Source organism: Euwallacea fornicatus, chromosome 16, assembly GCF_040115645.1.
Source record: "Euwallacea fornicatus isolate EFF26 chromosome 16, ASM4011564v1, whole genome shotgun sequence".
NCBI lineage: Eukaryota > Metazoa > Arthropoda > Insecta > Coleoptera > Curculionidae > Euwallacea > Euwallacea fornicatus.
In genome coordinates, this window is record NC_089556.1 from 4,336,050 (window position 1) to 4,351,881 (window position 15,832).

The 15,832-nt window shown below is 34.6% G+C and overlaps 6 protein-coding genes across 7 annotated transcripts; 3 read left to right on the forward strand and 3 right to left on the reverse strand.

Annotated features, from left to right (window-relative positions):
• The first annotated feature begins 89 nt into the window (after positions 1-89).
• On the forward strand, positions 90-917 carry Bka (FCF1 rRNA-processing protein Bka). The gene is made up of 2 exons (XM_066291175.1): positions 90-197; positions 258-917. The coding sequence occupies exons 1-2, from the start codon at positions 195-197 to the stop codon at positions 864-866; spliced, it is 612 nt and encodes a 203-aa protein (XP_066147272.1). The 5' UTR covers positions 90-194; the 3' UTR covers positions 867-917.
• wol (Dolichyl-phosphate beta-glucosyltransferase wollknaeuel) lies at positions 887-2,596 on the reverse strand. Its single transcript, XM_066291169.1, has 6 exons — positions 2,103-2,596; positions 1,876-2,050; positions 1,620-1,828; positions 1,461-1,569; positions 1,165-1,408; positions 887-1,112 (listed from the first exon to the last, which is right to left on the reverse strand). The coding sequence occupies exons 1-6, from the start codon at positions 2,160-2,162 to the stop codon at positions 908-910; spliced, it is 1,002 nt and encodes a 333-aa protein (XP_066147266.1). The 5' UTR covers positions 2,163-2,596; the 3' UTR covers positions 887-907.
• Positions 2,597-2,872: 276 nt separating this feature from the next.
• On the reverse strand, positions 2,873-5,978 carry l(2)k09913 (lethal (2) k09913). Its single transcript, XM_066291170.1, has 6 exons — positions 5,825-5,978; positions 5,658-5,747; positions 4,834-5,103; positions 3,785-4,053; positions 3,550-3,727; positions 2,873-3,496 (listed from the first exon to the last, which is right to left on the reverse strand). The coding sequence occupies exons 2-6, from the start codon at positions 5,745-5,747 to the stop codon at positions 3,350-3,352; spliced, it is 954 nt and encodes a 317-aa protein (XP_066147267.1). The 5' UTR covers positions 5,825-5,978; the 3' UTR covers positions 2,873-3,349.
• A 223-nt stretch (positions 5,979-6,201) lies between these two features.
• Positions 6,202-7,994, forward strand: Atg5 (autophagy protein 5). The gene is made up of 5 exons (XM_066291172.1): positions 6,202-6,849; positions 6,922-7,141; positions 7,192-7,316; positions 7,392-7,589; positions 7,640-7,994. The coding sequence occupies exons 1-5, from the start codon at positions 6,705-6,707 to the stop codon at positions 7,744-7,746; spliced, it is 795 nt and encodes a 264-aa protein (XP_066147269.1). The 5' UTR covers positions 6,202-6,704; the 3' UTR covers positions 7,747-7,994.
• A 498-nt stretch (positions 7,995-8,492) lies between these two features.
• brk (brinker) lies at positions 8,493-10,523 on the reverse strand. The gene has a single exon (XM_066291168.1). The coding sequence runs from the start codon at positions 10,297-10,299 to the stop codon at positions 9,208-9,210; it is 1,092 nt and encodes a 363-aa protein (XP_066147265.1). The 5' UTR covers positions 10,300-10,523; the 3' UTR covers positions 8,493-9,207.
• A 1,512-nt stretch (positions 10,524-12,035) lies between these two features.
• pit (pitchoune) lies at positions 12,036-15,656 on the forward strand. Of its 2 annotated transcripts, none has more exons than XM_066291178.1 (14): positions 12,036-12,492; positions 12,759-12,824; positions 12,981-13,070; positions 13,323-13,433; positions 13,491-13,646; positions 13,697-13,801; positions 13,862-14,042; positions 14,101-14,234; positions 14,287-14,415; positions 14,473-14,645; positions 14,744-14,936; positions 14,992-15,122; positions 15,181-15,376; positions 15,434-15,656. In XM_066291178.1, the coding sequence occupies exons 1-14, from the start codon at positions 12,393-12,395 to the stop codon at positions 15,583-15,585; spliced, it is 1,917 nt and encodes a 638-aa protein (XP_066147275.1). In that variant the 5' UTR covers positions 12,036-12,392; the 3' UTR covers positions 15,586-15,656. The 2 variants fall into 2 exon arrangements, with proteins under 2 accessions (XP_066147275.1, XP_066147274.1); XM_066291177.1 differs by having other exon boundaries at positions 12,038-12,492; positions 12,756-12,824.
• The last annotated feature ends 176 nt before the right edge of the window (positions 15,657-15,832 follow it).

Here is a 15,832-nt window from a genome sequence, read left to right on the forward strand (position 1 = left end):
TTTGCAATATTATTAGTACACTTATGACGTCATCAAATACTTCTAAATTTCATGAAAGATTTATACTTACAAAAAGTCAAAATTCTGTCTTATGTCAGAACAATACAACCTCACTTTTAAAATATGCATTAAAGCCGTGTTTTCATTTTCTTTTTCAAATTAAAATTCCCTGTTTAACACATAACAAATAAACGATGGTAAGACAACCCCAAATCATACAAAACTGCTCCACTCAATTAAGCATTTTTTTCTCCTAGGGTAAAACTAAGAAGACTCGTAAAATCGCTGTTAAACGCTTTGCCAAAATGAAGAACATGATTAGTCCCAGTGACCCCCGTATAAAAGCAACACTACGAGCTCCTCCGAGAAAAAAAAAACCTGAAGATCCGCAGCAAATTAAAGTTCATGAAGCTCCACAAGTTAGCTCAGCTCTCTTCTTCCAATACAATACTCAATTAGGACCTCCTTACCATATCTTGGTGGACACTAATTTTATCAATTTTTCCATTAAAAATAAGCTAGATATGATGCAAAGCATGATGGACTGTTTGTATGCTAGATGTATTCCTTATATTACCGATTGTGTGCTTGGAGAGTTGGAAAAATTGGGTCAAAAGTATAAAGTTGCTTTAAGGATAATTAAAGATCCTCGGTTTGAGAGAATCCATTGTATGCATAAAGGGACTTATGCAGATGATTGTTTGGTACAAAGAGTAACACAGCATAAGTGCTATATTGTAGCTACCAATGACAAAGATTTGAAACGAAGGATAAGGAAAATTCCGGGCGTCCCAATAATGTACATTTCACAACATAGGTATACCATTGAGAGGATGCCAGATGCTTATGGGGCACCCAAAACGTAGTTAAGCAATTATATTCCATATTGTAAGCAAATATAATTTTATTAAAGGTTATTGCTGCTGTTTGACTTAATTTTCCATGCTCCTATTGTGTATCTTAACCATATTAGTCCTAAATCTATCCCCATTTGAATCCAACTCCAAAAAGGAGTCACTTTTGAACCTTCAATTTCAGTCCAATTTACTGAAACTTCACCAATAGGAATGTATAATTTTTGTGCAATATAAAGAAGCTCAACATCAAATGCCCTGGAAATACATCATTTTGGTTTAATGATGAATTAATAATGACATACCATACCATCTTTCAACATGCAGGCTTTCAAAACATATTCTAGCAGCTCGTCTTGTCAACAATTTAAACCCACACTGAGTGTCCTTGATACCTTTAACTGCAAACAACCACACAAGAAAATGGAAACCATACATTAAAATTGTGCGAAAAAATGTCCTGCTTGCAATTGCCTGCTCTTCTAAATGAGCTCTTGAACCCACAGTTATGGCTTGTTTTTCTGAGGATGTTTTCAAGTCTAACTGATAATCACCTTAAATATTAATTTATAAAAAGTTAATAGGAAGATATTATAAATAACCTACAATCAATCAACTTTTTAATATTCAATTCCAGCTTTTCCAAATCAGAAAATTTGGTGGCTCCGTCAGCATCAGCAAATAACACTAGCGCCCCTCTAGCACTCAACACTCCCTTAAAACATATATTTATTCAATTATAACCCAAAGAGTTTATATGTCTACCAGTCTGACTGCACCACCTTTGCCTCGATTCAACTCTAATTCTAGTACTCTGACTTTATCAGTGCCATACTTTTTACTGTATGCTAAAGCCTTGCTAACAGTATTATCTGTGCTCCCATCACTAACTATTATAACCTCATATAAAAATGATGGTAATTTTGTCAGGCGATTTTCTAGAAAGCTCAGACACTCATCCAGCATCGAGCCAACTAAAAACAGTATATGAAAAAAAAAACAAATCAATCATGGCCCTTACGCCTCGTTTCTTCATTATATGCTGGAACCACTACACTGAGATTTATACTGGGAGCATCACTTATTGATGGGAACTCAAATGTCTCTTCTTTTGAGGGGTTATAAAAGCATTTTTCTTTCTTGGACCTCGTTATGATGGGGTACACTTTGGAAGCGGCAATTAAAATTAAGCTGAACTGCAAAGTACACATATTTTAAATTCTTTACAGTAATGTTACTTGACCTTACTGCTAATAATGAAGAAAACGCTAGAGAAGACCCCACAAATAACCAGTATTTAAGATCCATTATGGTTGTAACGTGATTTAAAACTTATGTTTTTACATGTGTTGGCATAATAGTTAATGTATAAAAAAACATAAATTTAGCCAAGGTGGAGATGAACGAAGATATAAATTGGTGAGGTTATGTTACTTTATGTTGTTAATTTAACATTTTGCTGGCAACACATCATACAAACAGGTTTTTTGAGTTGCATATTAGGAAAAAATGCTTAGGTTTCCTGGCAATTTCAAAGAATATATATTATTAATAGTGTTCTTTCTGAGGGTTTATAGAAAATTTTACCCCAAATTTCCATCTATAATCTTTTAAGCTCATCTTCAAAGTGTAGCTATTTAAAATTTTTAAGGATCGTACCACATGATATACAATTAATGAATATCCTGACACCTTCACCTGCAAGATAACTTTCATGGAAACCATGAAGCTTACCAATACCGCACCTCTATAATTTAACATTTCATGAATGATAGCCTAGAACTTTGATTTATTCACACTAGAATTAAAAATTATTAAAACGGTGCTTTTCCAGACTAAACTTTAAAGATAGCGAATTTGCAATCTATAAAAAAGACTTACCAAGTGTCTCATGTATTGATAGTATTTTTCATTACAACTTGTTTAAGGAAAAATCTAGCTATCTTGGATGTCTCTCATAAACAATTGTCGTAGTATTGTAATTTCTTTTGAATCTTAACTGAAATAAAATTCTTAAGTGCTAACAACTTGTTATATACATTATATATATAATAATAATATATATTTAATTTGCCAAATAATGATACTTATCAAATATGTCACATTGTTCTTATTTATTTGAAAACAATTCATTTATCTGCATTATACACGAGAAGCACCAATTCGGAAGTTTTGCAACCAAGATTATATCGTCGTTATTATGTACAAGATTGCTTTAACCAGAAGCACTATCTTTTTATTATTTATAAATCTTATTATATTGCTCTGAAAATAACGCACCTATTGTTCAGGATCGCAAATGATCACTCTTAAATCTAAATATCACTGTAGTAATCTTAGTTTCATACGATAAAACAATGAGCGACCTGCCTACTATATTGGAATAAACCTTGACATTAAATAAACACATGTGAAGAAAAATCCCCTCTCAAAAACTTATTCAAAAGCACACCATTAAAACATTAGGCTGTTACACAAGAATGTAACTTTCTACATCATTGTTTTACTTCAATTTTCTGCTTCCGAACATCCTTGTCAAAATTAAGACCGTCCATGAACTGATTCAGTTGCGCAATGTATTCTTTGGGATACTTTCGGAAATGCCCCACATGAGAGGACTTCTCAAACACCTTCCAGTCAATCTAAAATTAATTAGTTTACGTGGATTGATAATTAACTATGAATAAAGCCATACTTTCATGCCCATGCTTTCCCAATTTTCCTTCACTCTCAAATTGGACCGTTCAGGTCCGATGGGGTCAGTTTTGCTCAGCAGAAATAATGCAGGAGCTCGTACCATGTTTGTGTGAAACATTTGGCTGGATCTCACGTAGTGGCGAGTAGCTACTTTATCGAAGGTTTTCATGTGGTAGCTGTACATAACAATTATGATCAAACTAGCTGCTAAAATCAACATTTTAAAAACATACAGGATATATTTGGTAAGGGCGTTGGCCATAACTTTGTTCCGGGGGAATACTGCAGCTGGTACCCCTTTATGAATCTCAGTGACGTCGGCAGCGCTATCCCACACTTGCCCTACAAATCTATCAAGGATGGGCTGATAGCGTTCTTTGTCGAGTGCCATTTTCACCATTACTTCACCCCAAAGGTAACCGCCAACGGAGAAGCCATGCAGTACCATATTAGAGTAGCATTCGTTTCGATCCAGGAATTTTAGAATGTCAGCTGCTACCACCTGGGTACAATAAGTTAGTATAAAAAAATCGTAACAGATAATAAAGATAGCATATAAGCTGAAGAAGTTTTAACATGTAACTTTATAATACTTAATTGGCTTTTTCTAGCCAACATTTTGTAGGCTGTCAAGAATAATTATTACTTCAATGATTGCTTTGCATTTTAATTCAACCAGTTAGTGAAAATCAAGCAGTTAGTTTATATTGCAAAACTGGTGGAAACTAAAATGGTTATTTGGCTGGTTATCTCAAATATTCTTTCAAAATCTGAACTCATTAGTTCATATATGATACAACATATGTATATGCATATGATTTATAAACTTTTCTAATTAATGTGGAATTCCCAATGCTAATTGAAACCTTAAAAAGTAAATCAATACATTATTTGGTACGTAACTTATAGATAAAAACTTTCTCACAATAGCCATTGTTATGAATAGAATACATTTCTGAATACGACTTTTATTGATTAAAGCTATAAATATGTATGTTTTGAATTCGTGTGATTATCCTGTAACATACTTAATATATACAAAATTAACTCGACTTAGTAATGAGGTTATAAGGTAAATTTAGAAAAGACTATTAAATTTCAGGTTGATATAATGAACTACCGATATCCACGATTAATAAATGTTTAGCAAATCTCAATGATAAATTATCCAATCCACAACCTTTTACCTAGTAATTAATTCAATTAACTGAAACAACCTTGAAACCCATCCACAGGCTAATTCCTAATAAAAACAATTCTATTAACTCTACATTACACTTACTTGGGTCCCTGTAGTAGGCCACAAAAACTGCCAAGGATTAACTGTGACACATAATACATCAAACCCTCTTTCAATCCAGATATCTGCATACTTATGAGTATGCTTCTTTTTGGCCATGATCCATGCAAGCAGCACTACCAGTGGGTTTTCCTGGGGCTCCTCCAGCTTTAAGTCTACCACTGAGGTATTCTTTTTCTCACTGGATAATAGGGACATATTTTTTGTCATTTCTAAGCATGATATGTTGCGTACTGGCATTATCATGAATCCCTAGAAGTATGGATTTAGTTAGGGGAGTGTTAAGAACTTTTACTCACATTTAATAAGGATTTGATTAAATGGTATAGGTATTACTCCATGTTGCAATTGGATTTTTATAAGAAGTAAAGTATATATTTTGTGGTGCTTTTCCATGTGACCCAGATATATTTTTGGGAAAACCAGTTTTAGTTAATATTGTTTTCTGGCACACATCAATAACCTATTTGAAAGTAAGTTTTTCTTCATTTCCCACTAACATTGAAAGTAAAATTTATTGATGCTGATATGAATTCTGGCTTTGCCAGCTGGGAAATAAAATAGTAAACTACCAGAAGCTTTTGCATTTTAACATCTTATGTATGTGTGCATCATTCATAAATAATTAATAATTTCTTATTAAAAGATATTTGGATTATCAGGAAAAAACAGAAATATCCAAAATATACCTATAAAATTTTTTTAGGTATTTTGGTGTGCAAAACCATATCAGGAATCTATGCCTGGGTACATATTTATAATCATATATAATCCAGATAGGTGAACAGTACTAACACTGTGCTTACCAATAAAAACTTCTGATGGTTTCTCATTTGCCCCTTACTGAGGTGTTGAAGTCCTTGTCGCAGGAATCTTGCCATGTGCGAAAAAGACATCTAGAAGTAGATAAAACAAAACGATTATGATTGTCACTGGTCCTAAAATTTGAAATATCAACTAGCTATTCACTTACTATAAACTTTTGCCTTTAATCACAAACAAAGAAATGTCACTTCTACTTTACGTGTAAGCTTTAAATTAAAAGTCTTGGAGTAGCTGATATAAACAATCGTTTTTTAATTATTGTTATTAAACTCAATTGCTTTATCAATTTTTCAATATAGTCTACTAGACGCTCAGTGTAGTTTTGTGTGTCCTGGAATCCGGAGGGGGAAAGGGGAAGTGACTTTTTCTTGGATTATCACGAACCGACCACATGATGTTGAAATCAAACTATGATCAAGATAAGGATAAACATATAGAGATGTAGGTGTTAGACAAAGAACATATTGCATAAGTGAGTGTAGGCAGCCTTGAAATGTATATATCCGCTTATCATAGACGTGCAAAACAATTTATACCTAATGTTCTGGATATTTTGAAGGGAAGTGATTTAAATTATTAAGCACAAATATAAGAAACTGAACATTTTGTTATATGGAATGTTCTTGGCAATATTTTCGACGGATTTTGCTGTATTGTGAATTTAGGTAAAGAAATTATCACCTTTAAGCGTACGTCTTTGGCAAGTGCAAAGCCCCAGACAGAAGCGTGTATGTTGAGTTGTCTATGCCTCAGTTCATGTAACATATAAGTTAGGCATTGTACGAATTTAACCTCACATCTCGTTAATTACAAAAAAAAAATAAATACTCAAATCAACAATTAAACATTTTATGTTTACTAATGTTCATGTACTTTTTGCCAAAATTTTTTATTTAAATGTTACAAAGTTATCGGTAAAAAGTATTGCTTTATGGAATGTTTCCTTTAATTTAATATTACCTGCTCTAAAGTTCCTCCATTGCCTCTTGATTTCCTGGAAATTATTGATAATAAAATAGTCAGGGACCATGGCAAATGATAGAGAGATCCTTCGTGAGGTCTGGGAAGGGAAATTGCCCGTGTGCTTTAAATTAAATCAGGATGAAGTGGTAGAAATACAGCAGCCTGATCCTTTTTATCTCATGGTTCCCCGTTTGAGTTATTTTCCTTTGGGTAAGTTCCATGAAACCAATAAAATATTTGAATTAAACTTTACAATTGAACTTTTTAAAACTTATCTTATAGTTACTGACAAGGTGCGGAAGCATTTCCTTAAATACATTTCCAATGACAAGCAAGACCTAGAGCTGTGGCTAGAATACAATGGGCAACCATTGAAATGGCACTTTCCAATAGGGGTTCTATTTGACTCTCAAGTTGATACAGAAAATGATGCCTTGCCCTGGGTTATAACTGTGCATTTTGATAAATTTCCTGAAACAAAAATATATAGGTTCACTAATAAGTAAGTTGATTTATATTATTGTTTGAAAGACTCTAATTATTGTAAATTAGAGAGACTGTAGAGGCATATTTCATGGCTTGTATAAAGGAAGCTGATGTTTTGAAGCACAGAGGGCAGATTGCTACAAATATGCAAAAAAAGGATCACAATCAGTTATGGTTAGGGCTGCAAAATGGTAAGAAATAAAGAAATATTTTCAATGATCACACCTTTATATTTAAAAAAAAAATTAATTTAAGAAAAATTTTAGATAAATTTGATCAATTTTGGGCAGTAAACAGAAAACTTATGGAAGTTCAAGGTGAAAATGACCATTTCAAATACATTCCATTTAGGTGCCATATTGAAGATGGTTATAAACAGAAACTAATTAAGCCAGTAGCTGAGGATGGGAAATGTCAAACTTTACATGATTTACTTAGAGATTTATTTCCTGAAAGGAATAGCTGTGAGTAGCACATATGAAAAAAATCTTTATTATTAATTAACTTATTTTAGTCACAGTAAAAACTCATGGTTTAATACCTCCTCTGGATACACCACTACAATGGATGTCTGAACACCTGAGTTATCCAGACAATTTTCTGCATTTATGTGTTCTTTAGACTTAAAAATGTTCTCTATATAGTTCATACCCCATTGTTTGGGTCTATGTCAGAAATAGAAGCTACGATAAGTGTTAGTGTGTGCTGTTTGATTTGTTTGCCATGTGGGCTAGCCAAGTGTACTAAAGCTTTTGTAAAATATTGTCTTATCTTATGTTGCAGTAGCATGTAATATTATGACCTGTTCAAAAGATCCCATTTGGTGAAAGATCTTTTTAAAGTAAAAATGAAAAATTCTACTTGCCTCATTCATACAAGTTTTATTTTGCTCCAATCTATCATTAGATTTTTGAAGATAGTGATAAGAGAAAGACTTTTGCAGCTACTAGAAAAGGAACTTGCAGAAATTGGCAAGACCTGAAAATCTAGATCATTTGGCATGGTCTAAAAACTCCATTTTTTCATCTAATCTTACAGCTCTAGAACTGTTAAACAATGGCCGCATTTTATAATGAAATAACAAGCCTGTAACGGAAGATTTTGTAATGTGGCGTATTTTAATGAATACGTTTGCTTATTGTGCTGTAGGTATCTTGTATTATAGATCACTGCTCCGCAGTTAAATATAACTTCTCGCATATATCAAAGGTTACGCCACTCAGTCTCCTTTGTTGAGATTCATTATGTTTATCTAATTTAGTTTATCTTATCAATAAAGTTTTAAGGAGATCAATATAAGGTCTATAAGCGTTTAATTACGTAGCAATACAGGATACCCGAAAGCTATAAATAAAAACACCAAATAATAGAGTTCTAATTCCGATTTATATTCTCAATAAGTATAAAATTTTCAAGTATAAAATGTTACAATATTTATAAAAATCTTTTCTTTGAGCTGCTTTAACCTAGAGACTTATTTACATATCTGTTAATTCTCACATTGGTCAATATAAATATTACATTACAAGGTTTTTATTAAAATATATTTTTGCTTCATTTTTCCGCTTCATTAATTTTATGTCATCTTTATAATTAATGTTTTATTAACCTAAATCACATATGTAAATTGCAAATAAGAAGGGAACCCTGAAAAAAGGTCTGCAATAAAACTTATAAATATGGCAAAATCAAGCATGATTTCCTATGCAACATAGAAAATCATACTCTAACACTAAAATTAAAGGTACTTTTTTACATTATTAAGTAATTAATACATTAGTATGTTACAAAAATATTGCTAAGACTGTATGGGATATTTATAGATGAGTTGTAGGTATCTGCCTAATTGTAAATATTTTGGCACATTAAAATCCTAAAACTAAAAAGGCACACTTTCAAACTTTGTAATAAATTCTTATAACTGAGCAATGCTTAAACAGAGTGCTATAAAGCTCCCTTCCTTCAACCTCACTCCATGAGTTAAAGTAATATATTATATCTTTCTTTTTAGCACCCACAGTTTAAAGGCAAAAGTGCATTATTTTGTAGCAACCTCAGGGAGATATGTATCATCGCCCTCTTCTACCTAAGAGGTTCTTCCTTTACTACAACCTCATGTTTTAAATCTTCCTGCCCAATCCATTTATCCTCAGCACTGCGTGAAATATGATATTTGGTAGCTACAGCTCGGGGATTTCCTTTGCAAAGGGCATTGGGATGGTAGCAGTCGATGGCACTCACTTTGCAATCAATTGTGTAAGGATGTTTTAGTTGAGGCTCCTCATAGGGATGATATGTAGGACTAAGCTCAGGATGGTATTCTGGATAATATCCATAATAAAATCGTGTTCTCTGATGAAGTTCATGGAAATTGTAAGCTGGATGATATTCAGGTGACTTCAATATATCACAACAGAAATTGTTGTTGTTGTTTAGGTAATAGGATTCGGGTGAGGCCTGGCAGCAGTACATAGGCGGAGACGAGGGCGTCACCACAATCGGCTTTGGAGGACTCTCATTATCACTGTCTCTCAAAATATCCAAATATGGTTTGAACAATTTGACAGGTTTTGAGGGGACGTCGTCACCCTCCGCCTTCCTTTTGTTGGTTTTGGTGGAAAGATCCCAAACGTCGTCGGGTTGTCGAGGAGAGAGACTTGGCAGTGGACCTGTTACCGACAGGTGGACAACCGCAGGCGGCGAGGAAAGCGGGGGGCGCTTGAGCGACAGGTCCATAGGTGTGGCGGGGTCCGGGACACAAATAGGCGCCGGCTGGTGCGCCGGCCAACCGGCAGGGGGCTCCAGAGAGGGAACGCGCGCTTCGCTAGCCAAGCTGGCGCTTCGCGTTTCGTCGTCTCGCTGTCTGTGTCCGCTCAAGGACATCTCACTTTTGACCGTTTGGTTGGATGGCTGATGATGCTTCCCATTTACCCCGCTCCTGAGGGTACTTTCAACCTGCAGCCATTTCTGGATCTGCCTTCTATGTATGCCGTACTTTCTAGCAGTAGCTCGTTGATTTCCCTTACAATCGGCATCGTTCCTATATGAATCGAGCACTTGCAATTTGAACTGTGGCGAGAAAATCCTACGTGAACCGACACCCGTTTTGCCTTCGGGCTTGCACTGCACAGCACCAACAGCGCGTTTAATTACAGAATTGAGTCCGTGAGCCATTGCCACGTTATACAGTCACAAAACCACCGATTGAAACTAAAATAAAACGCGAAAAACTAAGAAAAATGACGGAGAATTCAGCACAACGAGCCTACGTAGCCACCATTTTCAATCACGATGTTCGGAGAATTCCCCCTCTCAGTCTTCACTAAACTGTAAAAGTCTCACAGCTATCACGGAAATGCCCACCAGCATCCTCTCACTCTGATACACGTAGACAGGCTGGCGCCTGCCAGTGTTCGTCTCTCTTTTCCGTAACAACGCGCTGGGTGGCGCGACATCCGTTTATAAAACAAGTTTGCCTGCTTCATTGCCAGACTTCTCTGGTCTGCACCTACTTTTTTATTTCCTAACATTCCAAAAAGTATCGCATATTTCCCGCACTTGATCACCAAAAGCACTTATTCACATAAAGTTTGCTCGATTTTGAGTTAACTATAAGAAAATAGTGAAAAGAAAATAATACGGAATTTGCAGGATTGGCAACACCGTTACGGTCACGCCAGACAAGCTGTCGCCAGGCAGGCCAAGCCAGACACACCGTCGTCTTTGGTTCGCTTTTCTTTTCTTTCATTCATCGAAACTAATATTATGCCTCATCCCGTCCTTTTCCCTCCTTCGTTGAACGTTAATAACGTAGGTAGAATTCTTTGGTCCTTTAAACATTTAACATTTTATTACCTTTGCCGCAGGGCACTTTCCAAGAAATTGGGTTCGGTGCCATCAGGTCGCACGTGTATTGTACAGGTTGTAATAAATTGTTTTATATATATATATATATATATATATAAGCATTTATGGCAGAAAAACCAATAATAAAACAGACAGAAATTTTGCATTGCAAAATTCATTTCCTATGTCAATGCGTAGTAGATACGATCTTATGTGGCGTTATTAACAATCCAATACCTACGTGCCTCACATACTTCTGAAGGTCAAACGTTATCACCCATTTTATTATTTCACTTAATCATTTTTAGATTATTTTAGACACTTTAACGTCAGTAAATAATTTAAGTTGCCTTCCAGGGTGAGGCCATTGCTGTGCAGTACAATTCATTCACTAATTGGGCCAGAAATTGAAAATACATTTTCCTACGGTGTTCAAGTTTTGCTCCAAGTCTTTATCAATTTCAATGTTTCCCTCATAGTATTTTTTGTTTTAGTTTTATGAGTTTTACGTATATGTCATTCTTTGTCTCTATTCTATTTTAAAGCGTTGTTTCTAAGTAGATATCTACATTATATGGTCCATATTTTCCAACGCCCACCACCTACCCACCAACGTAAACACATATTTTAAATCATCCAAGTCATATCTTCAGGGCTTTTTGCCAATCTAAATATAACAAACGTACGAAGGTGCGTATATCTTATAATATGTATATATATATAATAAGATAGTGTTGTATGTATTCGAACGCCACGGTTAAATTAAGTAATAAAAGCTTAGTTAATTGATTATTATAGGAACCCCAAACATTGGAGCAAAAATTACGTGGGCTCCCATTCATTTAAATCTATTTTTCTACAAGCGTACGGTAAAGTGGTTTTACCGCACGCATTTGTGAGTCAAACGTAGTCGTCTTACTGCAACCGGAAGTTTTGCCTTTTTCCTGCGATCGCGTAGGTTCTGGTCATGCTGATTACTAGTCAAGCGCCTACGTCTTGCTTGATTCTGATTTTACACAGGTCACGTGTTTTTATTATAATTTTAACGTGAATAGTTTCCAACAGTCGTATATTACACATAGAAATCTTTTGCCGCTAAACAATTTAAAAACGAGGCCATTCGGCATGCCTTTTATTATTAAAGTACTTTACATCATCAATTCTGGTTGTTCTGAACGAATGATGTTTTATTTCACTTTGTGCTAACGTTTTCTCTCTGCATGAAAGAAAGGTTCGAGGTCGAAAATGTACCCATTGCGGCGTGAGTGAGTGCCACCTGTCAGTTTACCCGAGAAATAATTTCTTGAGATATTGAGGTTATGTATCAACACGTGTACATCACTTTATTTTGTACGGTGTTACCAGTTCAAGATATTTTTTCGATATTTTTTAAATAAACGTATATCAAAAAGTGAAAAACCATGTCTATCCAAGATAAAGTGTTAATGAGAAAAATAAAAAAGCGAGAAAAGCAAAAGCTCAAGTTTGTCCAACTTAAAGAAGCTGAAAAGAAGCAAAACGGTAAGAAGGTAATGGGGCTTTTGGTGAATGGTTTAGGACTCGTTTCGACCTTACTATAGCATCTATATTACATCATATCAACTTTTCTTAGCACCTATAAGTTTCTAACTGGTTGTTCTATACAAAGTTAAATTATAAATTAAATAAACTTTTTGCAAACCTTTGGTTTTCGGAAAGATAATGAAGCTCTCATATTGTTTAGTTAGATTTATGAAAGGCTTCTGACAAATGACTATTTTTTGTTTCAACCTTTCCAAATTCAGCAGGTGATGGGGAGGAGGAGAATAACCAAGGGCTTAAGCGCCAGCATAAAGAAGATCAAAGCAATGAAGGTAAATACATACCTATTACAGCTTTACTGGTCTTACATCTAAATCTGTAACTAAATGAACAGATCTATGAGCCAAAACAACTAATTATTCTTTTAAACAGCATTCATTCTTAACTTTTAGAATTCAACTTTTTTTGAATACTTGTTTTTTATCTAGTTCCAAAAAAGAAGACCAAGAAAATTCAGAAGGGATCAATATCAGAAGAATCTGTAAATCCAGATCTTGATGCCAAACCTAAAAAGAAAGGTAAACAGATAAATCATAACTAACATATTAAAAATGAAAACAATACTTATTATTGCCAAATTATGATGATATTGAAGGCGAATATGATGCTTCCTTAAATCAACAGTTTGAGAGTTCATTAGTGGACACTCACTAAAGATTTTTAAGTTGAGGCAATAGGAATTCAAAACTTTACTGACCACTTTTTTGTGATTATTCTATAAATATTTGTTTCAGTTTCAATATTCTCATATATTTAATCACACTTTTTAGCCAAAAAGAATAAGCAGAATGCGGTCCAAGTTGATGAAGGTGATTCATTGAGTGGTAAACATGAGGGCACAAATATTGAAATTGAAAATTTAAGTTCTTTGGAAGAGCAATGTAAGGATTTAATTAATTTTCTAGAACCAATTAAAGAATATATGAAAATTATTTTAGTGCCAGGGACTCAGTCAGGTTTAGAGATTCTTAGTAACAGTACATTTGACTCTCTAAAGGAAGTAGTTTGTGAAAACACCCTTAAGGCTATTGTTGATATGGGTTTCTCTACAATGACTGAAATTCAGTCTAGAAGCATACCTCACCTTTTAGAAGGTATTTTCACTGCTTTTAATTTATATGATTTTACTTGTTTGACTCTTTAGGTCGTGATTTAGTGGGGGCGGCCAAAACTGGTTCAGGTAAAACTTTAGCCTTCCTTATTCCGGCGGTAGAGTTAATATATAAATTAAAATTTATGCCAAGAAATGGTAAGTTGTGAATTCATTAAAATATTTGATAAGTTATGTGAATGTTGGGCCTTTTTTAAGGCACTGGAGTGGTAATAATATCACCAACAAGAGAATTGTCAATGCAAACTTTTGGAGTTTTAAAGGAATTGATGAAATATCATCATCACACTTACGGCCTCATTATGGGAGGTGCCAGCAGGCAAACAGAGGCTCAGAAGTTGTCCAAAGGAATTAATATCTTGGTTGCTACTCCTGGAAGGTAGGTTGTATCTGAAAAATATTATTAAATAAAGAATATAATAATTAATATATTATAGACTATTGGATCACCTTCAAAACACCCCTGATTTTCTTTATAAAAACTTACAATGCTTAATTATTGACGAGGCAGACAGGATTCTGGATATTGGTTTTGAAGAAGAAATGAAGCAGATAATAAATTTATTACCTAGTAAGTCGAAGGTAAATGGCACCATAAAAATTTATCTTAAATCCACTCTTAGAAAGAAGACAGACTATGATGTTTAGCGCCACTCAGAGCCAGAAAACTGAAGCCTTAACTTCCCTGGCTTTGAAGAAGGAGCCGATATATGTAGGGGTGGATGACACGAAGACTGAAGCCACAGTCGCCGGTAATTACCTATAACTCAATGAAAAAAAAATGCATTAAGGGCAATATTTTTACTTAGGGCTGGAGCAAGGCTACGTCGTTTGCCCTTCGGAAAAACGTTTACTGATTCTCTTCACATTCTTAAAAAAGAACAGGAAGAAGAAGGTCATGGTGTTTTTCAGCTCTTGTATGTCTGTAAAGTACCACCATGAATTATTCAATTATATTGATTTGCCAGTAATGAGTATTCACGTAAGTGTATCAAAGGAAGCTTTTAATTGTTAGTTGTGTTTTGGGCCTGTTCCTGCTGAGCAACTTGGCACTATATTCACTTTCAAAATTTATTTCAGGGCAAGCAGAAACAAACCAAACGGACGACCACATTTTTCCAGTTTTGCAATGCAGAATCTGGCATTTTGCTTTGCACAGACGTCGCTGCCAGAGGTTTGGATATTCCTGCAGTTGATTGGATTGTACAATACGACCCTCCAGACGATCCCAAGGAGTATATTCATCGAGTGGGAAGAACTGCTAGGGGAGAAGGTGTTATACACAGAAAGGCCCTGAAAATTTGCTAATCATTTTTAATTAATAACAGGCAGTAGCGGTCATGCGTTGCTGATATTAAGACCTGAAGAACTTGGCTTTTTATGGTACCTTAAGCAGGCTAAAGTACCTTTGAATGAGTTTGAATTTAGCTGGACCAAAATCGCTGATATTCAGTTGCAGGTATAATTATTAAATATAGTATGTATAAATAAGTTTATTTAATGAAATTTTGTTGTAGTTGGAAAACCTTATAGCAAAGAATTATTACCTAAATGTATCAGCGAAAGAAGCCTTCAAAGCTTATGTTCGAGCATACGATTCTCATCATTTAAAGAATATATTTGATGTAAGCACATTAGACTTGTCAAAAGTAGGACGTTCGTTCGGTTTCAAAGTTCCGCCTGCAGTAGATTTGAATGTGTCTGCAAAGAAAGGTAAAGACTACTTGCAAATACATTCACGTTTAATATGCAAACCTTTCTTTGTTTTAGCTGAACGTCCAGAGAAAAAACGCAAAGGTGGAGGTGGCTTTGGCTATTTCAAGAATTTAAATTCCATGGGGGACAAGTCGTATAAGAAGAATGTAGTTTATAGGCAGCCGAGGAAGAAGGGTAGCTCGGATAAACGACAGTTCGTTAGATGAATGTTGGGTGTGTTGTTTATAAGGAATAATCGTAAGAGGTAATATAACAATGATCGTTTTTTTTAACAAAATGAGAAGCGTTTTTGTTAAAATGGGACCAGATCCTCACTTCTTAATTTCTAATAAATGAACACATTAATCACCGAAATTATCTGAGTTAATTATGTGTCAGCTATTGGTGCATTTTTTTCAAAAAGTGTAATATTTTGAATACAATGCAGTGTTGGTATTTGGCGGGGAGATTCAC

Coding starts and splice junctions, on each gene's coding strand:
- wol (XM_066291169.1), bottom strand. CDS start 2,162: ATGGATCTTAAATACTGGTTATTTGTGGGGTCTTCTCTAGCGTTTTCT. Junction 1,829..1,875: donor ATATAATGAAGAAACGAGGC/GTAAGGGCCATG, acceptor TACTGTTTTTAG/TTGGCTCGATGCTGGATGAG. Junction 1,113..1,164: donor AGCCTGCATGTTGAAAGATG/GTATGGTATGTC, acceptor ATGTATTTCCAG/GGCATTTGATGTTGAGCTTC.
- Atg5 (XM_066291172.1), top strand. CDS start 6,705: ATGGCAAATGATAGAGAGATCCTTCGTGAGGTCTGGGAAGGGAAATTG. Junction 7,317..7,391: donor ATGGTTAGGGCTGCAAAATG/GTAAGAAATAAA, acceptor GAAAAATTTTAG/ATAAATTTGATCAATTTTGG. Junction 7,590..7,639: donor ATTTCCTGAAAGGAATAGCT/GTGAGTAGCACA, acceptor AACTTATTTTAG/TCACAGTAAAAACTCATGGT.
- brk (XM_066291168.1), bottom strand. CDS start 10,299: ATGGCTCACGGACTCAATTCTGTAATTAAACGCGCTGTTGGTGCTGTG.
- pit (XM_066291177.1), top strand. CDS start 12,393: ATGTCTATCCAAGATAAAGTGTTAATGAGAAAAATAAAAAAGCGAGAA. Junction 12,493..12,755: donor AGCTGAAAAGAAGCAAAACG/GTAAGAAGGTAA, acceptor TTCCAAATTCAG/CAGGTGATGGGGAGGAGGAG. Junction 14,043..14,100: donor TTGGTTGCTACTCCTGGAAG/GTAGGTTGTATC, acceptor AATATATTATAG/ACTATTGGATCACCTTCAAA.